Genomic DNA, 25,919 nt, shown 5'->3' with positions numbered 1-25,919 from the left:
CAAAGCTGGCTGTCACTTGTGCTGTAACTTTTGAGAAATTACAATCAATTTTTAACCAGCTTGTAATGCTTCCTGTGCCCATTGCTTCATGCATGAAGGGGCAGAGGAATCCCTTGGTCTTGATGAATAGACTAATCATAAAATGATATAAATGATTTATAAACATTAAAAATGTTCACCCTCAGTAATACAACAGAGAAAATAGAGGCAACGAGGTACTATTTTTAAGCTGCAAAATTAGCAGAGGTTGGAAACCAGGTGGGCACTGCAAGCCTGATGGCGGTGTCGTAGGGCAGATACACTACTGTGTTGACGAGTGTAATTTGGCACAAACTCTTGGAAAAGCACTTTGGCAAAATATGAAAGGAAACCCGAGGGACACCTGGGTGGCTCAGCTGTTGAGCGTCTGCCTTCACTCACAGGGCGTGACCCCAGAGTTCTAGAATCCAGTCTCCCATCGGGCTCCCCACAGGGAGCCTCCTTCTCCCTCTGCCTGTGTCTCTACCTGTCTCTGTGTCTCTCAGGAATGAATAAATAAAAATTTTAAAAAAACCCACAACAGATAAAGAGCTTTTGGAGCATCATGTAGAGTATGAAAAATAAGAAACAACGTAAATGTCCAGGGTAGGTAATAGATAAGGTCTCCTATAATTGAATAGTTTGCAGACAGTCGATGTTTTTCTCTTCCTCTTTCTCAAATTAGACGTTCTATTTTGAGATAATCGTAGATTCACATGCAATTATAAGAAGTAAGGCAGAGGGATCCCATGCACACGTCACCCAGTCCTTCCAGCGGTACCTTGTGACGTCACAGCACAACCTCCCAGTCGGGATATCGGCCCTGGGGTGGCCAGGATGCAGGACATCGCCATCACCGCGCGCATCCTCGCGTTGACCTTTCTCCCCTCCCCGCTGCAGCCCCCAACAACCACTCAGCTGTCCCCTGTACACCTTGGTCGTTTCTAAAGAGTCATATACGTGGAATTACATAGTACGTAAGCTTCTGGGACTGGCATTTTTTCCCCACGGAGCGTCATTCTCGGGAGGTTCCTGCAGGGTGCCGCACAGCTCAGTAATTCCCGTGTTTTCACGGCAAGGCGCTACTCCGGGAAGTGGCCACAGTCTGCTGAGGCAGCTCCTTGACGGACGCCCGGGTCGCCTGTGCCCATCCTGAACGAGGCTGCCATCCACGCCCCACACCGGCTCTGCCGTGGACGGGACTTCCCGGCAAGGCCGTTGGGGTCACAGGGGAGTTGCAGGCTTCGTTTTCTGCGACCCTGCCAGGCTCCTCCGGAGCGCGGTCCCGTCCCACATTCCCAGCAGCGGGCACAGCGGCCGGCTCCTCCTCCTCTTCCCCTTCCCCAGCAGCGGGGTTTGCCGTCGCCCGCAGGGGTCCAGGGAAGCCCCGTCGTGGTGGGGGCGGGGCGCTCCCTCGCGGCCTGGCTCTGCGTCTCCACCCGCCGCCCCGCGTTATCCACGATGCCCCGTCTCTTCGTGCCTTGTGCCGCTGTCTAATCGGATCCTTTCTTCATTGTCGAATCTTGTAAACGCGGAGATCCGTTCACCTGTGAAGCTCATCCTTTTAAGGCCTGAAACTCCGAGCGTTCCATAAGCTGTCCAGGGGACGCCAACGGCTGTGTGGCCGTCGCAGCTTCGCACGCCCAGAGCAGGCTCCTCCGCCCGCCGCAGAGCCCGTACCGTTCGCGGTCAGGGTCGTTCTCTCCGTCCGCGGTCACAGCTCCCGGGACGCTTCCCACCTCTGCGCGTGCGCTCCCGGACACTGAGGGCCGAGGGGTCCTGCAGCCGCGGCCCTGTGCGGCCCCGTGTGCCCCGCGCTGCTCCCAGGGGCCGCTGTCCTGCGCCCGCGCCTGCGCCCTGGGGTACCCCCACCCCCACCCCGCCACCGCCTGCGCCCTCGTCTGCGCCCTGGGGCCGCCTTCCTGCGCCTGCGCCTCGGGGCTGCGCCTGCGCCTCAGGGCCGCAGGCTGCTGGGTGGCGGCTCGGCTGAGGCCGACGACGCTGTCCGTGTCCGTGCTCGCCCCGCGGCCCCAGGGCCCCTCAGCTCTGCCGCCTCACCGGCCCCGCCGCGCCCCCCGCGGAGGCCTTGCCGTCCGTCCGTCCTTCCGGTCGCGCGCCCGGGCCACGTGGGCGCCACGCACTTCCGGTCGGAGGGTCCCAGGGCCACTGGGCAGAGGTGACGTGGTGGGGGGGCGGGGCAGGGGGCCCGCGGACTGAGCGGCTCCCGGAGCTCAGCCCGACGGGGTGGAGGTCAGGGCGGTGCCCGGCCCGGGGCGGGTGGGGGGTACCTGCTGGTGTAACCGCGCCGGACGGGCGAGAACCAGCGGACCCACGCACCCGCTCGTCCTCTTCCCTGACGCTCTCGCGTAGCCCTCGGTGAGGCAGGGAGGACCTACTGTGTGCTGTGTGGGGGAGACGGGGGGGGGAGGGCTGGGGGGAGGGGGGGGAGGCCGTACCGTGTGGGGAGACGGGGGGGGGGGGAAGGAGGGGGAGGCCGTACTGTGTGGGGAGACGGGGGCGGGGAGGGGGAGGCCGTACCGTGTAGGGGAGACGGGGGGGGGGGGCTGGGGGGAGAGGGGGAGGGGGAGGCCGTACCGTGTGGGGAGACGGGGGGGGGGGGGGGCCGGGGGGAGGCCGTACCGTGTGGGGAGACGGGGGGGGAGACGGGGGGGGCTGGGGGGAGGCCGTACCGTGTGGGGAGACGGGGGGGGGCTGGGGGGAGGCCGTACCGTGTGGGGAGACGGGGGGAGGGGGAGGCCGTACCGTGTGGGGAGACGGGGGGGGGGGGCTGGGGGGAGGCCGTACCGTGTGGGGAGACGGGGGGGGGCTGGGGGGAGGCCGTACCGTGTGGGGAGACGGGGGGGGGGCTGGGGGGAGGCCGTACCGTGTGGGGAGACGGGGGGGAGGGGGAGGCCGTACCGTGTGGGGAGACGGGGGGGGGGCTGGGGGGAGGCCGTACCGTGTGGGGAGACGGGGGGGGCTGGGGGGAGGCCGTACCGTGTGGGGAGATGGGGGGGGGCTGGGGGGAGGCCGTACCGTGTGGGGAGACGGGGGGAGGGGGAGGCCGTACCGTGTGGGGAGACGGCGGGGGTGGGGGGAGGGGAGAGGGAGGCCTGCCGCCCCATGGCCTTGGGCGGGGCCGACCTGCCGGGCGCCGCGGAGGAGAGGGTGCGGAGTGGCGAGCTGCCCGCCCCGGCGGGCGGGTGAAGGGCACTCGCTGTGCCTGGGCTCAGCGGCGCGGCCTGTGGGGCAGCTGGCGCCTCAGGAGACCGCGCGGGGCGGCCCGCTCACCCTGTCGCCGGGCCCACATGAGTGCCCTGCGCGGGCCGCCACCTGGCGCAGAGGCTCCCGGACACCTCGGTTCTCACGCCCTCTGAAGGAACTGTAAAGAGGGACCGTCCTCACGCGGTTTTTAAGGTCCTGAAGGTTTTTGTCGTAAGTTTAAATACTTTCAAAGGATCCAATTTGGAGCATAGTGTAAATGTGTTAACATTTCAAAATGAAAGTTGAATTTCTTTTGTGAACGTGTACAATCAAATCTGAACACTGGTGGTTCATAATCCATTATTCCTTTTTTTTTTTAAGATTTTATTTATTTGAGAGAGAGCAAGCACGAGGCGGGGAGGGGAGAGGTGGGGGTGGAGGGAGACAAGCAGGGGAGAGAGCAGGGAGCGCGCCATGGGGCTGGATCCCAGGGCGCTGAGAACATGACCCGAGTCGGGTGCTGAACCCACTGAGCCACCCAGGAGCCCTCTAGGTCAGTCAGTGTTTAAACACAATGAACTTTTTTTGTTTTTCTCCTTCAAATCAAAGCTTCATTTCATTCCCCCACAAATTTTACCTTAGTATAATTTATATTTAAAAGACCTCACTAATCACCCTATCACATTTATTTTTAATAAAAATATATCTAAATTAAAATTAACTATTTTAATAATCATTATTGGTAATACACTTACCAATTAAAACATCACAAGTACATTATAGTAATTATTAAATACAAAAAGTGAAATTACTTTATAAATGCATCTCTTAATGAGATGGACTTTTTGTCAGTCCCTGTATCTGTAGAGGAACATTATGTGTGGCTAGAATGAGAGGCTCCACTTCAATTCTATTTCTGTTTGATTTTTATAGGTGTAAGCTACAGGATTGAAAGTTTTATTATAGCAACGTAATTCAATTATTTGAATTTCTAGGTTATATGCCGAAGTTCATATAATGAGCTGTTGTCAAAAAATATTTTTCATCTTCTGTCACCTGACAACTTGGTTAGGTTCTTCTACCTTTTTCTTAGAAGCAGTGACTTGGAAAGCACGTGACTTGTGGAGAGCTTTGTTCTCATCATTAGCATGATTCACCTTGTCCATTTATGGGACGTACACCAAAAGAGCTCTGCTGAGATTTATTAAATCACTGTTTTTGTGCTGTAACACTTTCACACGCTCACCTTTTAAAATTCTGTTTTCAGAAATGATTAGAGAAACAGATACATTATTAATTTCATTAGTTCTGCCAAAACCGTGCCTTTTGATAAAATGCTTTGACCTTATTTTTGCTTTAAATACCTTACTGTTACTTCAGAGCTTGCAGATCCAGCTCATTTACAGAAAGTGTCTATCACAAGCCTCGTTGACAGAGCCAGTCTTTGCTGTCAAACCACGTGGCCAAATTAGATGCACCTTCTGTCAGAAAAAAACTTTTTCAGTTCAGTTAGCTATTTTGAAGATTATAAAAATCAATGAAGATTAAAAGCATACCTTGTGAAACCAACCACTGAAAGGATAAAAAATTAAAATGATATAGATGTAACATGATTAATTCCATGGTTAAGTTGTAAAAACAAGATAATCAATAGATTCTCTTCACATAAAATAAGATCGTAACTGGCTGTGGAGGATAAGAACTAGCGTAAAAAATCAGAAATACCACTAATAAAATGGAAAGGTCCTCGGCTGCTAATCAGGGTGGCAGCACACAATTTTTTTTTATTATGAAAAAGATAGTATATGTTTAATAAGAGAATGTGAGGAGAATTGACTATAACTGAAATAAGTATTTCATGCTCTGGTTTCATACAACGGAGTTTGAAGACTGTGTTAAGTAATGTGCAGCAAACCTGAAAATGCACAGCAAAGTGTATCCTTGGGTTTTATCATCTTGTCCTGTGAAAGTTTCGTGTTCCCCGAAGGCGCTCTCGATGCATCTAGTCAGCTCGGCAGCCCTGTGCTGCTGCAGCCGCTCTGGGTTGCATCTCTTCCCAGGTAAGATACTTTCTAGAGAGGAGTTCGGAGCCGTGTGGAAGGCATGTATGCAAGGAGGCCATTTTTGGTATTCGTGGTCTCTGATTTTTCTCTGTGCTTCATTCTCACAGGCTGTCCCGTGAGAGCCACATGTTCTTTGAGGAGTGGAAGGAGATGGAAGAGGAAAAGGTATTTAATTAAAATTGTCATTATTTCTGCCACTCCGCTTTACCATATCTGAATTCTGAAAAGCCATGTATGAGTCTAAATACCTTATTTCCGTGTCTTCCAACATGTCACTTTCAATGTGTGTTTAAGAAGGGAAAGTCCAAAGTCTTGTGGATTTCTGGTTAAAGGTATCTTGAAAGGGCCATAAAGGTTCCATTAAAGGACATTTCCCCTCTATTTGCCACACCTGGGAGTCTGGGGTCGTCGTGAGGGCAGCGTGTCCTATTGAGATTTGGAATAGATGAGACTCAGCTTTGTTCCCATGTGTGAATTCAGACTCGTTCTCAGGAGATCCGTTTGGGAAAGAGTAGGATGATGGGTAGGGGATCTGAAAATGAGCTCTGTGAAACTGTCCATGAGCGTGTACCCTTGAAAGGCTTCACATGCCGCGAGGCACACGTCCCTCGATTAAAAATCATGATTCCTCAGGCCCCTCTATAGCCTGGGCCGCCCCAGGACGGGATTTTTTACCCCAGGGACGTGTCACTGGGGGAGGGTCACTCCAGGTGTGCAAGATGCCTGGGGTGCTCATGGCCTGCAGCAGCCCCTCGTGGGGAGCAGTGATGAAACCTGGTCCCAGGCTGCTATCACCGGCCTGCCGGTGCCCCGGCCCTTTGCTGGTGATGCCGGAACTGGGGGCAAGTGCTGCAGCACCGGCCAGTGGGGACAGGGACCGGGAGTCCACTGCACTCCGGCCCCCCATGGCCACATGTCCCAGTTTTCCCTGCCTGTTCCCTGAAGCCTTCCCGGTCGTACACGTTGGCCACCAGGTCAAGGTTTCTATTAGACACTCGGTCGCCTGACAAGCGCACAGGCCGTGCGTGTGCCCGGAGATGGTGAGCGGCCTCTTCCCTGGAGGGCACACCTGTTACTCTTGCCTCCAGAGGAGAGTGCAGCTCCCGGGGGTGGTGTCCCCACGTGGACCTGCCCACCCCCGCTGTCCCTGCTGCCCCTGCCTCAGCAGCCTGAGTCGCACCTAGCTTGTTGGCCATGTCCACAGGTGTGAGACGTGCCACTTCCTTCGAGGGCGGTGGGGCCTGAGGGAACGGTCCTCAGCAAACCCAAGCCCCTGGGCCCCGTGGGGCTTTAGGGCCCTATCCTGGCACTCCTGCTCCTATGGTTCCTGATGCATCCTCTGCATTTCCCTCTGGCGGGGCAGCCCCGGGGTTACAGGCCCCAGTGCCCTCCACGCAGCCTTCCCCACGGAGAACTGGCCCCGGGTTCTGGAAGCCCACAGGCTGATGCCTGTGCAGCCAGGGGTGTCGCTCTGGTCCAGCCCTGGCTTATAGTCCCCGAGGCCCTGACTTCCCATGGAGTGCTTGCTGAAAGTGGGGCCGAGAGTTCTGCACCCTTCTCCCCTGGGGAGGGGCGCCGGGTCCCCTCCATGAGTGTGGCCTGTGGGCTATAGTGACTTGCTCCTAAGGAACGGAGCTGACGGAGGCGGGGGCCTCTGAGGAGAGGTCACAGGCGCTGCGGCCTCAGTCCTAGCTCTCCACTGACTGGCTGCAGGGGAAGCCAGAGGTCACAAGGACCCTCGAGTAGCCCTTTGGACTGGCCCCCAAATGGAGGAACGGCCTTCTCCTGCCAAAAGCGGATTCTCTGGCCCTTATCAAGCCTTCAGATGAGTCCAGCTCACTGACTCCTTGACAGCAAGCTCGCACAAGCTGGAGCCAGAGGCACCAGCCAGACTCACGAGTAGAGCAGAATCTGGGAGCTGAGAGAAGGTCATGGGTTCAGGATGTGTGCTGTGGCTGTGACGTGCTGGGTGGTAACAGCTGGCCAACACGGGTGGGCATGAAGCCACCAGGGCTGGGCCACCCGTGTGGCCCGGCCTCGTCCCCGCTCGGCTACTGTGGCAGGACAGGATAGATCCCTTTCCTGCTGTGAAAATACACAGGTGACGGGAGGCTTCAAGGTAGGAAAATGGCATTTATTTACAAGATGAAAGGCGACTCAGTTTAGGGAGGACTTGTCTCACATTGGGACATGCTGACCTCTGGATGGGATCACCAAAAAAGGTAGTGAGGGCTCCATTTTATGAATTTCCTTTCAGCTTGAACAAATTCTGAATCTGTGGCAGGCAGGGGTACTTAGTTCTGCCTTAGGGCTCCTTTCTCTTGATAAAAGTTGAGGGAAAACAGGAAATTTAACCAAAATCTGAGATGTGCCTTAATGTCAGAAGCAATGGCCCAGTAGACATGGCCCTCTGGACACATAAGGCCCAAGACTCAAGGTTTCCCAGAGGGAGCATCTGACCCCCACTGTCCAGAAGCTGAGTGGCCACTTTGGAGCAGTGCCACCTTCTGCTCTTACCTCCAAGGCCAGTGCCTTAGCCTCTGCTCACATGAAATCGAACTAGTGGACCCAGCCAGCCCCTCAGCAGCTTGGGGTGAGCCGGGTGATGTTTCACGTGTCATACACAGGGAGAGGATGAACTCCCTTGGCTCCAGGGTCAGAGGAGCCCTCCGGAAGGTTCTGGTGATGCCATGGCATCGTGTGCTATATCCCAGGTAGCTGGGTCCACATGAATTAATGTCTTGAAGTCCTGTCTCAGATCTTTATCTTCCTACAAGCGTAAGCCTTTTTATCTGTGTACAAGGGCAAGTGAGGCCTGGTGCCTTGTGGCTAGAGAATGCCCCAGAGTAGGTCTTGGTGGCAGGGAGCAAGGAAGACCAGGTTTTGAGGGGTGTGCGACTGCCCTGAAAAGGGAAAACGGTGTAGGCCTGAGCGGGGTCTCAGCTGACTCCCTTTTGTATTCAGAGGCAGCCCTGCAAGGCCACCCGGACAAGCCAGTGCCTCGTCCCCAAGCTGGTAAAGCCTGCAGAAGGGAACACGCGCAGAGGGCGGTGCACATGCCATTTCCATAGCTGCCCCTCCATCTACTCCGGGGGCTCTGCGAACACACAAATTGACACGGATGGGTGAGCGCATTCGCACAGCAGGCCTCTCCAATGACAAGCCACACCGGGTACCTTACAGCTTGCATGTTTATTGAACAAATACTACTAAAATAGCTGAAATACACTGGGTACTTGTTGTGAGTGCATCAGTCAAGATCACATTGTTTTTTTACAAAAGCCTGCGTTGTCAGCAGCGTACAACCGCAACTCTACGTAAATGCCACAGATGCAGAATACGGTTTTCTTGCTCTATTTACACAGCTGATAGACCTATTCTAACCAAGGAGGGAGCGGGAAGATGCACAAGAGACTCAGGTCAAGGGGGGAGCAAGAAGAGTAGGAAGAAGGGCGGCGCATGCATCTTGGGGTTAACAGTCAGGAGGGCACAGCACGGGACCAAGCCTGCCCCGACGGGAAGAGCCAAAGACGATTATATAAAAATTAAGGTGGGCTTTCAGACTGGCTAACACAACAACAATCCATGAGTAGATGGTATTGTCTGGTTTTCTTTTTGTTGATCCATTTCATTGGGAGCAAGGACAAAAATGTAAAGTCTACACCTTGCTTATCCAAAACTGCCAGAAAAGAAGTGCTCTGCCTTTTTTTTTTTTTTTTTAAATTTTATAAAGACTTTTTTTCCAACTTGATTTTCGGGAAAGGTGCGAATTTGCATATTCCTACTCAGATGCCAGTTTTTTGGATTTTTTTTCCAGAGGGCGTTTATTTTAAAAGTTGGCCCTCTTTTTCCCCCCGAATATCCTTTCAAACAAAAAGAACCAAAAGAGACACCTAAAAACGCCTGTCAAATTATTGCTTTTCTTTCTCTAAGCTAGGCAGGCGAGGCTACCAAAAAGAAGAGATTTGGTAAGTAAATTACAGTTTTGTGATTGCTCCCGCGACAGGGACTGCACGTCTGTGAGTGCCCGCCGATGAGACGCGAGTCTCTTACTCTCTCTGGTAGCATTCACTCAACCTACAGTGCTGAAGAAGAAAGCCACACTGAAGACACAAGGAGAACAAATCAATCCAGTCTAGAGAACAACATTCAGGGAAACAGAGTACCAACACCTTCTTAGAACATGGAAATAAAATATAACTCCATCAGAGCTACCTCGCCAAGGAGCATGTTGAAAGTCCAAAATAGCACCATTCATCAGTGTCTCAGGTCCTGTGGCAGCATCTCGGTCACTTACCACAAGGAAACAATGAGTTTCAAACTACTTCTATACATCAAAAGAGTACATGGATAAAATATAGAGATATACAGACAATCGATGAACATAAACTACTAGGCTTGTTACATCTAAATGAAAAAAAAAATGGGGACTCTCAGCCTCTGCGAGAAGCATTCTGGAGCAGTGTGAGTGAGAAGGCAGGAGTGGACCGGTTGTGTGAGAGCAGAGGGAGTTTGAGTTGTGGAAGACATCGTTGTCGAGAACCAGGCCTGAAGGCCCACCTGGAAGGGTTGTAAACGTGGATTCACAGTGTGAAATTCTGAGCGTTTCACTTGAGTCAGAATGAGTAAAAACTGGTTTGATGATACCTATTTGTCCACTGTAAATTCTCTAAAGCAAGGCTCAGAGTCCCATAGTTTCTTCTTATACTTGATGATTTACACAGAAAAAAATCCCATATATGATACCATGACCTCATCAATACCCATACACCATATGTAATACAAATGGAGGAGTGACGATTAAAAAGAGTGGAGGTAACCGGTGCCTGCGGCATGGAGTTCACTGCTGCCAGGTGGAGTCAGGAAGGCCGCCTTCATCTGGTCATCCTTCTTGCGGTTCACTTCCTTTGGGATCGGAAGTCTTCCCTGCAAGGCAGGCGGACCCGTGTGCACACACACACATACACACAAGACACTTAGTCATGCTTCTGAAACCATCTGAGATCTTTTGCTTCTCCCTCCCGCCTTTTATCCTTGAACTCCCCGTGTTTAGCAAACAGAGTTTACATATTAAACACAGTTCACCTGAATGTAAATATTAGGTCTGTGGGGGCATGAAGTGATTAAACACTGGCTGCCTTGGCTTCAGTAGGATCAAGTGCTTCTCTAACGGCCGTTCCCGGCCATGTGGGAGGCAGCATTCCCCAGAGTCAGGTTTCTGAGGACAGGGCCCAGTGTGAGGCTGCATAAGGGGCTTGTGAGCATGTTAGCACATTTTCTTTAAGGCATTTATGCAGTGGAGGTGGGTAACTGCCTGCCTTCCAGTATATAAGAACAATATTTAAAAGCAGAGTCCCGCTTGTACAAAGGTAACTTGTTGTATGGTTTATTCTCTGAGCACCTGGCCCAGGCCACATGGGCCCGCTAATCAGAACCACAAGTGGCTACCAAAGGAAAGAGGAGGATAGTGCGACTCCCACCCAGGCTAGAAGGTAGTGAGATCCCCCGAGTTTGGACTGGAGCTATTCTAAGTCTAGCCGCACACCCTGGGGAGGTGGTGTTTGTGTCTGCAGTAATCCAGCCGCAGCGTGACTGCTGCTCCATCAGGCACCCATGCGGAGAAGCTCTCCATCATAACCAACTAGCAGGAGGACAGGACAGTGAAGCCCTTTTGCTCCAGGGATGATCAGGCTTAACTTGACCACAGATCCCTGTGTATCCCGATCAGGTATGAAAACAGCAGTTGACAACAGTCTGTCAGCCAAGCCATTAATTGCTGGGGTTTTCTCAGAAACATTATCCAGTATGATTTGAAAAGATTTTTTTTTCTTCCCTCCTTTTTACTCAGATCACATGTTCTAATAGGACATTTACAATAAGCTATTTTGACTTGGATATGAATACTTGGATTAAAATAATCTTGCATTGAGATCTGTAAATTATCACATTTGAATTTCTAAGAATTCAGTGGCTAGGAACTTTAAAACCACCTGAAACCTGAATAAATGTTTTCAGCAGCCCCGGGATGAACTAAATGTAACAGGTAACTCAACTTTAAAAGGTCTTTTTTTTAAATATTTTATTTATTTATTCATAATAGTCACAGAGAGAGAGAGAGAGGCAGAGACACAGGCAGAGGGAGAAGCAGGCTCCATGCAGGGAGCCCGACATGGGATTTGATCCCGGGTCTGCAGGATCGCGCCCCGGGCCAAAGGCAGGCGCCAAACCGCTGCGCCACCCAGGGATCCCCAAAAGGTCTTATTTCCAGTACATATTTTTTTTATGTTAAACATCTTATATGCCTAAGTTTTATGTCTAAAAATCTCAAACTCTCAAAGCATACAGCATCTTCAGGATGTATAGAAAATCCATTCAGTATATATTTTCATGCTCCAGTCTTAGATTGAGATTTATAATTTCTTTTGGTGTAAGTAAATAGCAACAGGACCTAATCAGGAAACTGAATTAAAATATAACTCATCACTCACACACGATGAAGGATTTAATAGAGTTTCAGAAGCATTATATTGAGCAGTCTTTTTCAGTCTAATTTTAATCTTGAAATTTTGGCATGCAACCCCAGGATTTAATAAAAGAAATCCACTGTAATCCGGGTGCTTTTTAACTGTCCCTCTTCTCCCCTTGGCCAGTCAGCCCAGGTCACAACATGAAAAACTTAGGTTTTGGACAAATGAAGGATTCAGTGCTGCTGATTACCACAGGCCAGGAAGGAAAATCAAAAGTTCTTAAGTGTGATTCCACCCAACTGCACTCTGGACATGGCTGCCCTTAAAGCTGCTCACTTCTCTTTTGCCCAGAAATGAATATATAGTCAGTCTCTGTGTAAGTCTCCATCTTACTAACCCATTACCTCTGTGGAAAAATCCACAACAAAACCAGATGAAGATTGGGTGGGATTCTGGGTAATTTGGGGAGAGGTATTCCAGAAAAAAAAAAAAAAAACCCTATCTTCCTCCATCATCCAGCAGATAACGGCTCCTAGAGCACTGGGGATCTTGAGCTATCTAGAAGGCGGGGCAGCAGGGACATAGGCATCCAGTGCCCCACAGGCCAGCGCTCCTGGAGGGTCCCATAGCTGATCTACCCCAGGCTGCGTGACCTCTCTCCTGAGGACTGTTCATGTACGAATCCCCCAGTTACTCAGTAATATGCCTTGGACCAAGTAAGTCAAGATTCTCTTTTTTGATTATGCAAAGCTGTGCTTTTCCACTAGGAGACTGCTGGGAAGGACAGACCCATTAAGCCTAAAGTATTACTCACATATGGATTGAGGAAAGAAATTAGTATAAGACCTGAATCTCAGGATCCACTGTGCCAACCACCTTCCCCGTCCCCCCTGCTTCATTGGAGGCATGGTCTCGGGCCTGGATTGGACTTCTAAGAAAAAGGGAGTGACTGCTAACCTCCCTCAAGAACTTGCCTATTCTTGCCACTCTGGCTGGTGTCACCAGTATCAAAGAGAGGATTTCTGGATGGGGCAGAAATAATGAAAACACTATACTCACCCTTATGCCTTCCATTATCATGTCTTACCCTCAGCTGCTGAGATGAATTATGCCCTGAGATTCCCAGTAAAGACTGGGGTGGTGGAGGGGTGCGCAGTGATGGCTGGTAGGGTAGTGGTGGGATAGTAAAGGATTGGGGTAGGTTGGTGGGTGGTGGGGTGGTGGTGGCCTGGTGGTGGGGTATACGGGTCTTAAGCCCAGTATAAAGCTCCCTCCCACCCCACCCTTGTAAGACAGTACAAGTGTAGCTCTGCAGGCCTATGTTTCTAACCCTGGTTTTCAACTGGGCCTTCAGAAATTCTCTAGAAGATAAAAGCGATTTAGAATTGTTTTCTCTTAGTGCAAACTGCCCACGGACACTGTCTCTTCGAGTTGTGCCTGTCAGTAAAGGATGGGGAACAGCCAACTCCCTTTAGTGTAAGAATCTCTCAGACATTAAAATGTCAGAAAGAGCTGGGAAAGCCTCACCATGTGGCAGTTGTACTTATGAAACTTCTGAATGGAAATTTTATTTTTATTTTAGGGCACTTTATTTTTCTTTCTTAATTGCAAAATCAACAGGTCATCGGTAAAAAGTACAATCCTCCTCCTTAAGGTCAAATTGGTATTTACCTTAACAGGAGAATCCAAAGATATCTACCCCCAACCCCCCAAAACTGGTAAATGTTGTTGAAAATGATGCTAAAATCTAAAATGTAAATTTGACAAATTTTCTTCAGGCAGACAATTACCACACCTGAGATGTCAGGACAAGGAAAGCATGTTTGTAGGAAATACTTTTAGGCCTAAAAATTAGAAGAAAGAAAAATAATTGTTTCTGTTCTTTCTGTTTTGTTTCTTGGGTAATTGCATCAGATATCTGGGCACTGTTACCAGACAAAAGTGTCATCTTATACTTTTAAGATATCTTGTAGTTTAATCATCATACTTGAGTTTACTAACCAAGAATGGAACAAATTAAAAACCTGTAAAGTGTACATTTGATAAATTGATTCCATGATTCTTAAAATCTGCTTTGCACTTTGGACTTGTCAAGAAAGGAAGACAATGTGAACTGTAAGAGTCACAGGACTTCAGGATACATACATATGTATCTATTTTAGCATATCTTATTTCCAAGGTCGGAACAGTCTCACGTTAATAAATTCTTATTGTAGACTAAATGCATATTAAAATTAAAAAGAACTGATTTTTTTGATGTTGCCTCTAAATTGAAAAACATTTTTAACAAAATGGCAGCTAGGGATCTTACCTTAGGAAGCCTTCCCTCCATTTCCGTATTTGGAAATGGTTCTTGACTGACCCAGACAGAGAGCTCTGGGTAACACACCTACAGAGACACAAAAGCATACACATTCAGATTAAACACAGCATCCACTGTGGAACCATACGGGGTCAACTTCATGAGCTCAGGCCTCCTCAATGTCACTGGAAAAGCCCGCCACCTCTTTCAGACTGTTAGGAGAGTTCTGGCTCAGTGTCTTCTAAGACTAGGTCCAGTGGAGCAAAGAGCTCAATCAGCGTCATCTGCAGCACACTAGGTGACAGCCTCTTGAGGCGACCAGCTGAGCAAACTGAGGCACTGGGGGGACCTAACTCCCCAAGCAACGCATGATGACTCTGTTTCTGAGATGGAGGTGCCACGTACCCATAAAATTCTCGTAGGGGTTATCCCAGGAATTGGCCAGAAGGCTCAGCAGTATGCACAAAGCATAAGGGGGGCAGTGACAAGCAGGGTCTATGTGGCCACTGGCAACACTCTGCCTGGTACCTGGAAGTAGCAGGGTGTCAGAGAGGCAGGGGGATGGGTTGCCCATGTGCCAGCTGATGAATGTGGGGGTGGGGGCATGTGAGACAAGGCAGGGAACCTGAGTTGAATTGGGTAACTCTTCTTTAATTTTTTTTTTTTTAAGTAACTCTTCTTTAAATGTACAAAGGGCTATTAGCATAAGAAGGTTGCTGACCAGCTGTTCTCCATCTCCAGGAAAGGCTGGGAGTAGGGGGTTAGGAGTTAAATGGCAACATGGATTTAGGTCAGCTATAAGGAAGTACTTGGCAAAAGAATTGTTAAATTGCTAAAAGAATTTAGAGAGGAAAACTGTGAAATCTCCTTTAAGAAATTTAGAAACAGAATCTAACAACCATCTGCCGTAGTTAATTCACATTTGATATAGGCCTGCTTGAGAGGAGGGGAGGAAATTAGGTAAGATTCCCTCCAGATCTGATTCACTAAATAAGCTCTAAATAAGCATCACATCCAATAAGTGATAGTAAGAATCACTTCTTATTAATAGATTAACCACCAGGCTTAAGGTCGTTTTTGTTTTTGGAAGCGGTAGACGGAGTGGCCTAGTCATCAAGCTAACTGTGGTGTTTTCAGTGTCCCCGTCCATCCACCCAGTCAGGGGACTCCAGGTAGGAAACATGGGAGGCTGTGTCGAGCCTTCGGGATGATCTAACAGGGACTAGCTTTGCTTTACTCCAGTGACATTATGGAACATCCCAGGTTACCCTAATACATCCTGACATTAAACCTGCAAATAGATCTTACCATTTCTGAGACAAGAAAACAGAGACTCAAAAAGGCCACCTGCTTGTCGGGTAGGATTTGAACTCAAAGCAGACTTCCAGATTCTAAATTCCTGACGCCCTCAAATCACCCTAGAATGCAAACTGCCTACCACCTCTGTCAGAATTACGCCATTCCACAGACACCACACACGTTTGTATCTTAAATATCTGCAAGAGCTGAAGTCTGACTTCAGACTGGGTCTGCTTTCTGGGCTGTGGGGTTGCCCCAGAACCTCCTTCAGCTCTCCCGCTCCTCTGTCCAGATCCTTCTGGAAGAATTCCACCACCTGCCTTGTTTGGGACAAACAACGTCCCCTTGACATTCTCTTTAACCAGAAAACTGCCATCTAAAATATACAAGCTCTTTTTTAAAGCTTAAAACAAGTCCACAGCATTCAGAACCCCACTTTGTACATAATTTAAGGAGATCCCAATTGGGATCAACTATAGATTCACTTAATATAAAGAGAGATAAAGTTCACTTAATATACATTTCTACATTACCTCTAAAAGCATGCTTTAAGTGCAAATTTCAAATATTATACATATTAGAAAGAAATAAAATTCTATTGTAAGCAGAAATGATAAAAATACATGTAAAACCTCAGTAGGCACATGGACACAGTGAGAAGTAACATCAAATAAACATTATATCTGTGTTCTTGAACTTTTCTGTGATAGTCTCTTTTAACAAAATGACACTGCTTTAGTGTTGAGCTTCCAGGTTCAAAGCATCATTTATAAAAGCCACCCAAGTGCAATCTGCAGAGAAAAATAGCTAGCCTCAGAAATCATTACATTTACTATTCTTACAATTTGTTTTTCCAAGAACTTTCCTTTTTTAAAAAAAAAAAATAAGAAAAACAGTCAATGATTTTTTTTGCCAAAGAACTCAGGAACATGGGTACCTGATAGCAAAACCCACAACTAAAGAAACTTCTTCCCCTAACCCAAATTTGTTCTTTTGAAATATATTAATTTAGCCAAATTGACCAAGGGGACTTCTAATTAGGCAGTTTTTAGTGTTTGATCATAAGATAATCATTGCAGACTTTGGGAAAAATGTGACTTTGGCCTTTTGGTAAATTCTTCCCAGTCTCCTTCAGAGTCAGAACTTTAAGCCAAAAATGGCAGGGAGAGAGGGGTTTTGGTTACATTGTTAAAACTTGCTTGGCTGGTCTCTAAGGACTCCGCATATCCCCGGATATAGCATCTAAAGGGGATATTTCAACTTCTTCTTTTGTATTTGGAAAAAGTTGGTAGATTGTTGGAAATAGAGACTACCTCCATTACAGCTTTGTTCTTTCTCATTCCTGTGGTGTTTTGGGCGCTACACGAAAGTACGTAAGAGTAAAGAAAGACCCATGATAACCATTACCCTTGATCTCAAGTAGTTCAGAATGCCTTTGTCCCTGCATGCATTCCCCTCAAGTTTGGGAGGCACCTGGGTGTGCTGGACGCTGCTGGGTCCTAGGGATTACAAGAAGCGAAATACAGTCCCTGCCTTCTAGGAGCCAAATCTCATGGTGGTGGGTCGGGGTGGGCTGGGTGAGAGACCTTCTAAGAAGATCATCTTATAAAAGTGTGTTCTTAGTGGCTGAATTGTACATTCCCCACATTTAAAATGCATATGTCAGAATCTTTTCCCTCCCTTAGAATGTGCATATATTTGGAGATAGAGTCTTTAAAGAGGTAATTAAGTTAAAATGAGGTCATTGGGGTTGGACCTAACCCAGTACGACTGGTGTCTTTATAAGGAGGAAATGAGGACACAGACACAGAGGAGAGGCCATGCGAGGACACAGGGAGAAGACGACCGTCCACAAGCCATGGCCAGAGCCTCAGAAGAAACCAACCCTGCTGACACCTTGACTTCAGAGTTCCAGACTCCAGAATTGTGGGAAAACAAAGTTCTGTTGTTTAAGCCACCTAATCAGTGGTACTTTGTTTTGACAGCCCTAGCAAATTAATAATGTGATTTAAGTGCAATTAAAGAAAAAATGTATAGGTTATGTTAAATATAACTGCTGTTGAAAAATGTATCAACAGAATTAAAAAAAAACCCCAAAACCAACATTCAGCAAACGATCCAGCAGTGCTGCCAAGAGAGCAAATGGGGGTGGTTGTGAGCAGATCTGGAAGGGCATCGGATGGCGACCAGATGCAAGCCAAGAAAGCCAGTGGGTGTGATGAGCTCCACGCAGGAAAGCACCTCTGGCCAGGAGGTCTCGCTGCCGCTCTCAGGGGCCATCATAGCAACAACACAAACACAGCCCCACAGACTGCTGTACCCTTTTGCCTAAGTTCAGAGTAGCAGGAGCTGCCAGTGGCCCCACAATCAGAATTCTTTGAGCACTGATCATATATGGGTCAGAAAACAGGGGTGAGTTGATCTATCTTCCTAAAATCCATCTGTTTGCAAGATGGACTCTAAACTTACCCGTTCTTCTGGTACCAGTCGATTGATGCCCCAGAGGTGGATACACGGCTTAAACTTACTCCATTCATTCAGTTTCCTGGATTCAAATTTCTGTTTTCCACAAAGACCAACTGACTTTTTCTTTTTTAAAATTCATTGAGTTCTCTATTGGTGGGAGCGATGTGCATCTCAGAAATGTGAGCATTCTGGATAATACCTAAAACTACCTGGCAATACCTAAACACTACTGTTTTATTAAACAAGTAAACCAAAGTTTGCCTTAATCTTCACAATAGAAGATTGTGTTCTTTTCACAAAGAGATACATATCCTTTTGAAACTGCCATGTATAAAATAATTGTTTGCTCTTGCTCAAGTAAAATCGTCAAAACCCTGTAGAGTACTGTTCTTCCAGATGTCAGGAATCACAGAAACAAGCTATATCCTCAACAATTAAGAAAACATGAGTGTTTGAGAAAATACAGAGGGAAGGGAAGCCTTACAGTGTTTTAGATTGGAGAACATGCAAAGGCTGTGCTTGAATTCTGGGAAAGGCTGAGGGTTTACGCTTCTCACTGACTATATTAGTTAATGTATCTTTTTTTTTTTTTTTATAGTACTGCATTATTTCACTGACAACCAGGTTTAAAAACAACAGAACTGACATAATGAACCACACTGGCTTAAGCACACTAATCATGATACATGTGTATTTAGATACCCATGAGCAGCTCTCAGGTAAAACCAATTTTCTCTGATTAAATATATTTAAACCCACTATATACTTAAATACAGTGTTATGCTGAAAATGTGCTATTTCTTACTGATTCTCTTCCTTGTATTTGATAGTTGGGTATTTAAGTTTCAATGGTCTGTCTTACAAGTTGAGAAGAAGAAACCATGTTGATGGTTTCGCTTTTTAAATATCTCTTTCTTTCTTGGCTTATTTTACTCTCTGGATAATGCATTTTGAAAAATAACTTCATTCTTTTCAAGCCCATAAGGTAATTAGCTTGCCAGTAATCATTACTTGGCATCCAAATTAGAAAAATAAAACATGAGGGAAATCAGAGGCCACTCCAGCAAGGTCCTAAAACCATGCAAACTAGATTATCATTTAAATTGTTTTGTTTTTAAATCTCTAAGCTTTTTGAGACCCCCAGGTGGCTCAGCGGTTTAGCGCCTGCCTTTGGCCCAGGGAGTGATCCTGGAGTCCCAGGATCAAGTCCCATGTCAGGCTCCTGGCATGGAGCCTGCTTCTCCCTCTGCCTGTGTCTCTGCACCACCCCCCAACCCCCCGTCTATCACGAATATATAAATAAAAAAAAATCTTAAATAAATCTCTAAGCTTTTCATTTTTTAAAGATTTTTATTTATTTATGAGAGACACAGTGAGAGGCAGAGACACAGGCAGAGGGAGAAGCAGGCTTCATTCAGGGAGCCCAAAGCGGGACTCAATCCCAGGACCCCAGGGTCACACCCTGAGTCAAGGGCAGATGCTCAACCACTGAGCCTCCCAGGTGTCCCTCTCCTAAGCTTTTCATTTAAAAACTTGCAGAATGTTTTCCAATAGTATGGTCCACACACAGAATCAAACAATGGACATGTCTCCTATCACTTTTATGGTGCATGTAAAATTTGAATTGTATCTATTTATTACGGGTTTCTACCCGTATTTCTGTCCAGAAAGCAGAGTTAAGTGTCAATTGGTGCCTAAGTTGGCAAACATTCTGGTTTGGGACCTACAGGAAATGAATTGGTATTTTTCTCTGTTTACTGTCTTTATCAATAGCTCTGGTTTTTTTTTTTTTTTCTTTAAAGATTTTATTTACTTGACAGCACAAGCAGAGGGAACTGCAGGCAGAGGGAGGAAGAAAAAGGCTGCCTGCTGAGTAAGGAGCCCAGATTCAGGCTCAATCCTAGAATCCCAGGATCAGGACCTGAGCTGAAGGCAGAAGCTCAACCGACTGAACCACCCAGGTGCCCCATCAATAGCTCTTTGAAGAGACTGTTAGAGGAGAATGACCCTCAAAGGCAGGGCCATGGCTTTATTCAGAGCTACACATGTCACATAGGTCTGTGCTGCTTACCTAATTGGTTAACATGCCGTCTTAGAATCCTGCCGTAAAGATGCTGCATGGCTTGGTTGTTAATGACCGCAATTATTATTTTCTATCCTTGGTGGAGTTCTGTGTGCTTAAGGAATGCACACACATGGCCCTTTTATGACTTAACAGGGACAGGTGCCCACCCCCCTGCAATTAGGAAAACAGAGCAGGGCAGCAGGTGTCCAACCTGCATAATTAATTCTTCGAACAGAAAAGGAGCATATTTCATAATCTCTCTGCCAATTAAACAGTGTGTGTGTATCTGCGTGTGTACATGTTCTACTCTGCCTAATTGGCTGGGAGGTCACGTGGGCTGGTACCGTATTAGAAGGAGAATTTATATGCGTATACGTGTACTTCGTTTCTGCAAACACCCTTTCAAGTGGTGCCATTAAGAGTCTCCCTCAAGAGCTATTCTGCTCCCAGGTGTTGCTGGCCATGTGAGAGGGCAGGATGTAAACTGAAACCATAAATGAGTTACGAGGATCATTTTCTCTGAACAGCATTACATCAAAGATTAGATGGTGCCAAAAGATGATGCACTGAGCGAGCTCTCTGGAGGCCTGGTCTTAGCAATCTGCCTAACCCTGCGAGTGGTGTTTGCAGATGAGCACAGTGTGGAGGAAACGCACTGCCACCAGAAGACAGAAAGATAAAAATACAGAACCCCGGGCCATTCGGATAACGCATGTAGCCTCTGCACATTCTGGAGGGCAGAGTGTCGGTGCCTAAGCTGGCAAACACGCTGGCTTGGGAACTCGGTGAAACATGCAGCCACTTAAATACACAGACGCATGCAGGAGCCGGCTGCCACGACAGTGGGTGATTACGGAGGACACGTTAGCCACAACTGACCAAGGCTCTCAGCTGTACGGGCCCAACTGACGGACAGGCCGTGGCCTTCCAGGGACGTGCCCGCCTGTGATAGAGGTTGGTGGCCTTCCAGGGATGTGCCCTACCACCGCAAGGACCCCGCGGCCTTCCAGGGATGTGCCCTCCCACTACACAGGACCCCGCAGCCTGCCAGGGACGCACCCTCCCACTATACAGGTCCCCGCGGCCTTCCAGGGACGCACCCTTCTGCCGCACAGGACCCCGCGGCCTTCTAGGGACGCGCCCTCCCACTACACAGGTCCCCGCGGCCTTCCAGGGACGCGCCCTCCCACTACACAGGTCCCCGCGGCCTTCCAGGGACGCGCCCTCCCACTACACAGGTCCCCGCGGCCTGCCAGGGACGCGCCCTCCCATTACACAGGTCCCCGCGGCCTGCCAGGGACGCGCCCTCCCACTACACAGGTCCCCGCGGCCTGCCAGGGATGCGCCCTCCCACTACACAGGTCCCCGCGGCCTGCCAGGGACGCGCCCTTCTGCCGCACAGCAAGGGAGGTCCCACAGGCTGGCCTTGGCGTCCACTCCGGGCACAGAGAACATCCTACCGCCGACGTTTCCTGCCAGGCGGGGGGAACATGGTCATTCTTGACTTCCTGAGTCGGGGTGTCTGAAACAAGCTGCGTAGACTCTAAGAGTAGAATCTTTTAAATTCGCTGGGCTGGTGGCGAAGCCATGTTGAGAGGCCGCTGAGAAGTATGTGGGAACCTGACAGCTGTGCGATTTTATTTCTAGATTTCAAGGAGGCAGAGAAAGGAAAAGGAAATCTCCTTGCTGGCAACAGAACGAAAGTGTTTACATGTGAAATTAATCGTCAGCACCAAGAGCTTTCGCAGTCGCTGCTCCACAGGGTAACCCGCCGCTTGTTTAGCTGCTCGCCCTTTAAAAATTTGATTTCTAAGAATAATAGCAAAGACTTTCAAGAGGAGCAAGGAATCGGGTCAGGAGCAAGCCACAAAAGGCTCACCTCGTCCCGGTCCCCGCCTTTGCTTTCACCCTGGCCTGCCACGGCTGGGGGAGTGGTCAGGGCTTGGTGGAGCTGGGGGGAGCAGGCCCGGCAGCCCGAGGGGGGGCCGTGGCTCTGGACCCCTCCCGGCCCCCGCGGCCAGCAGGGCCTAGCTCAGCGCCCAGCAGTCCACCTAAAGGCTCCATAAATCCAAAAAAGGGAGTTACTGATCGAGGAATTCTCAGATTTCTGCCAAGACACCCTCCCCTGGGCTGGAGGTCAGCCTGGTACGGGAAGCAGAGCCAAATCGTGGACTGGACTCAAGGAATTAAGCCGAACACTTCAAATCTGGACTTTTAACGGACGATTTTTTCTTTTCGGCGATGGAGACAAAGTACAAACGGCTGATAACAGCCCAAAGTAAACTAGAAGAAAAAGTACAAGAACAAAGCTTGGAAACAAATCTCCTAAGGGATATCTAAGAAGAGATTTTCCAAACAAAGAGGAAAAAAAAATAAAGCGGCTTTTTAAAGCTCTGGTTTGAGATTAAGCAGTTTGTGAATGAACAATAAGAAAGTAAAGGCCACAAAACAAGATACTTGCTCTTTTCAGCAGAAAAAAAAATACTGGCCTTTGTTAACTAGCAGCAAAAAAAAAAAAAAAAAAAAAAGGCCCCTCAGGCATTTAAGCACAGCATAAGCTTCTCCTAGCCCCCATGACCTCAACAAATATGTTAATAAAATCTCTTACCTCCCCGGAGTGGGACCAGAGTAAATATTTACTTAACACGTTGCGTTTCTAAGTCTGGACCACCTTCCCTTATAGAGATCGGTTTTCACTTGTAATTAAGGAACTAAAACACCACCTCTCCATGGCTTCTCCTGTGCTTGAGGTGAGAGAAGGGAAGGGGGAGAAAGGGAGGCAGCCATCTGGCGGCAACGGGCTTGGGAGCTTCTGAACCAGTGTCTCCCACAGACCAGGGCCATGCTGCCGCCGGCTCCCTAGCACCGGCATGGGGGTCAGCGGGACGGCTTCCAAGCACATTCCAAGGTTAATGGGAAACATAGAGACTTGCTTTTATTAGCTGGTTTAAGTAATTTTAGGTATGCGAGGTTTCACCTTCAAATAACTGTTAAGTCTGATTGCTACTCACCCAGAATGCCATTGTTTCTTTCCTCTTGTCCTACAAGCATGTGCTACTCATTAAGAGCTTAGGAAAAATTTCAACATAGAAGAAAAAGTCCTCAAATATCAATTTCTTTTGTTAAAGCCCCTGAATCAAAGGGGTGTACACATAGTAAGGTGTTTTGTTGTATCTAGACGTAAGGATTTGGGATTTTTCTTGGTTGGGGGAGAATGAAATAGCCGGTTGCTTTTGAGGAGTCTGTGGACATATCCAAGCATTCCTCATGCTGACATGTTCAAGACCGAGCTTTCCAGAAGGTGCGCGCTTTGTCCCAAAGGGCTCATTCCCAAAGACATCATTCAGTCTTTCCACCGGTGTGCCCTCCTCTGCGGGCACCGCAAACCCCTGGCCGAGCTTTGAGCAGAAACCATTTTACGGGCCCCAGGCCTGGACCAGTCTGCTGGATCACCTAACGCCCGCTCTGTCCTCAACAACAAGCCGCGTAACAGATCCGGGACTCGGAGGGAGGGTCCTATCTGCTGCAAGGGACCCTAATCAAATTGGCTTAAACCAGGTGCTAGTTGAGTATCTTATGAGAAGCCTGGCTTCAAAAAAAGGAAAAACATAGCCAGATCTGTACCCACATGCTCCAAGTGCCTGGGTCCCACAGAGGCCACTAAGGGGCCTGCGCTGCCGCCCTTTATGAAAATTGGCAGAAAACTAAAGGGACAGACTACGATCAGGATGGATGAGCCCCTGTGCACCGCCTGGATTTCCAGCCGCCCTGCAGGGGCCTGGAGCGCGGTGCACGCTCGGCTTCTGGAAGCTTCTCTGTGGTGGGGCCAGGCGGGCGGGCTGTGGGAAGGGGCCGCAGCTCACGCAGCGTCGCGGGCGGGGACCGAGGAACCGGCGTGAGTCAGTGCGTGTCCACGGCCGGCAGCGCGGAGGCCCGCCCCGACTCTCGTGGGCGCCAGGGCGGGGCCGTCCTCGGGGCAGGCGGCGGGGTCCCGCGCAGCTCCCGGGCTGTCCCCAGCGTCCGTCCTTCCCACACCCGTCCCCGTCCCTAACCCCCGTCCCTCCTGCACCCGTCCCCGTCCCCAGCGTCCGTTCCTCGCACCCATCCCCGTCCCTGTCTCTCTCCCTCACCCATCTCTCTCTCTCGCACCCGTCCCCGTCCTTCTCGCACCCGTCCCTGTCCCTCGCCCGCACCTGTCCCCGTCCCCATCCTTCCCGCACCCATCGCCCTCCCGTCCCCGTCCCGTCCCCGTCCCGTCCCCATCCCGTCCCGTCTCCCGTCCGGCACACACACCCCGGGCCGCGGCCGTGGTCCTCACCGCCTCCGCGCGGAGCCCACGCGGGGCGACGTGCCACCCCCACCGGCCTGGCGACGGCTGCGGCCTTCCCGGGACGGGGACACGGCGCCCGCGTGGCCGCCCCCGAGCACCACCGTGACCGCGCCCCGCGGCTCCCTCGACACCTCGCGTGCATTACACCCGCCACGCTGGTCATCGCCCTCTTGTCTTCCTCGCGTCTTCCCCGGGAGGAAATATTTAGAACCAAACAAACGTCTACAATCGCCGCAGCCAGTTAGAAGCGCATTTGCCGAGAACGCGAACTGCTCCGTGGGACCCGCCGCTGAGCCCCCAGCGCCCTCCACGCCTCGCCAGGCCCACGCAGAAGCGCTCGCCTTCCCGCATGGGTTTACCCTCACGGGCACTACAGCTCCGCCTTTCAACATTTCAATTCAAAAACTCCTTAGTAAAAAAAAAAAGAAAAAAAAAAAACTCCTTAGTGAGGAATTAAAGTTTTATCTTTATCAATGATCTTCAAGTATAAAACCATACATAGTTGACCCTTTAACGACACAGGAGTTAGGGGCCCCGATGCCCCGAACAGTGAAAAATTTGTGTATGATTTCTTCTGACGGCCCCGACACTTAACTAGAATAGTCTAGGTTGACCAGAAGCCTTACCAGTAACATAGTCAATTAACACAAACTTCACACCCATGTGTATTGTTTGCTGTATTCCCACAGTAAAGTACGCTAGAGAGAAGGAAATTTATTAAGAAAATACACTGACAGTATTATATTTGTCAGAAAAAAAATCTGCATGTAAGTGGACCAGTGAGGGTCAAACCTGTGTTGTTCAAGGGTCAATTCTCCTACATAAAAAATATAAAGTGACCCTAAGTGAGGAAGAAAATACTCATTAGCCCAGAGAGACAGTGTATAAACTACCAAGAATGGTAACTCAGAAAGAAAAACAAATTTAACCAGACCCCATTTGGAGACTTTGTAATTAACGTAGTAGGAATGCAGATAGTTCTAAGACAAAAGAACAACAACAAAAAAGGGAAGACAGAGATGGGCTAACAAACCATTAGTTATTACCATCACAAAGGTACTAAATAATAAATAACAAGGTATGTAGCACTTGATCCTCTGATTGCATTCGGAATGCTGTGCTCAACGACACTCAAAGATATGGCGTTCCTCTGGCTTCCTCTAAACAATGTAAAAGTAGCTGATCAATTTAGTAAAAATTCACATTAATAATCAAATGAGTTGTTTTTGTGATGCCAAAGAACTTAATTGAATTTCTGATTGAATTGATTGTGACAGTGTAGATGGTTAAGCTTCATATAATAAAATTAAAGCTTAAAAAGCAGTCTTCATTTTAAAAAAAAAAGGAAAAGGAATATGCTTAATAAAGATAAAAAGATGTGGAGACTTGGCTCCCAGACCTTGATAACAAGATCAGAACAATTTAAGATTCTATTATCAAGAAGTGAGCAAAATATCCAAAGGCCGGGGGCATTTCGTGATGTACCATTAGACCCGAGTCTCCACAGGGCAGCAGGAGATGCAGACCCGGTTATGGTCCAGGGCGCAGAGGCTTTGCCAACAGTCAAATCCAGGTAATTAAGGATCAAACTCATGTACAGGAGCAGGACTCAGAGAAGATGTTGGGCGGAACTTCCGAGGCTGGAGTAACTCAATTGGTTGGGTGTAGAATCTCAATTATCCAACCAATTAAAAAATATGTACCA

At 48.9% G+C, this 25,919-nt stretch overlaps 2 protein-coding genes across 2 annotated transcripts in view; one reads left to right on the top strand and one right to left on the bottom strand.

The window, feature by feature from the left end:
* The first annotated feature begins 855 nt into the window (after positions 1-855).
* Positions 856-8,414, top strand: LOC121488779. Its single transcript, XM_041751086.1, has 6 exons — positions 856-945; positions 1,652-1,706; positions 1,804-2,021; positions 2,180-2,394; positions 5,393-5,450; positions 8,250-8,414. The coding sequence occupies exons 1-6, from the start codon at positions 856-858 to the stop codon at positions 8,412-8,414; spliced, it is 801 nt and encodes a 266-aa protein (XP_041607020.1).
* Positions 8,415-8,458: 44 nt separating this feature from the next.
* LOC121489526 (neuronal regeneration related protein) overlaps positions 8,459-25,919 on the bottom strand; it is a 28,204-nt gene continuing 10,743 nt past the window's right edge. Inside the window, exons 4-5 of the mRNA XM_041752653.1 lie at positions 14,064-14,141; positions 8,459-10,211 (exon numbers count right to left, since the gene is read on the bottom strand). Coding sequence (XP_041608587.1) covers positions 10,086-10,211; positions 14,064-14,141 — 204 coding nt within the window. The 3' untranslated portion in view covers positions 8,459-10,085. The remainder of the gene's footprint in view (positions 10,212-14,063; positions 14,142-25,919) is intronic.

The sequence above is a fragment of the Vulpes lagopus genome, chromosome 4 (assembly GCF_018345385.1).
Source record: "Vulpes lagopus strain Blue_001 chromosome 4, ASM1834538v1, whole genome shotgun sequence".
Classification (NCBI taxonomy): domain Eukaryota; kingdom Metazoa; phylum Chordata; class Mammalia; order Carnivora; family Canidae; genus Vulpes; species Vulpes lagopus.
This window is presented reverse-complemented; position numbering and strand designations above follow the sequence as displayed.

Bases quoted from the DNA above. Each gene is read 5' to 3' on its own strand.
- LOC121488779 (XM_041751086.1), top strand. From the start codon at position 856: ATGCAGGACATCGCCATCACCGCGCGCATCCTCGCGTTGACCTTTCTC. The intron at 946-1,651 runs GTACACCTTGGT...TGGCCGTCGCAG, and splicing joins CAACCACTCAGCTGTCCCCT to CTTCGCACGCCCAGAGCAGG. The intron at 1,707-1,803 runs GTCAGGGTCGTT...GGGGTCCTGCAG, and splicing joins CAGAGCCCGTACCGTTCGCG to CCGCGGCCCTGTGCGGCCCC.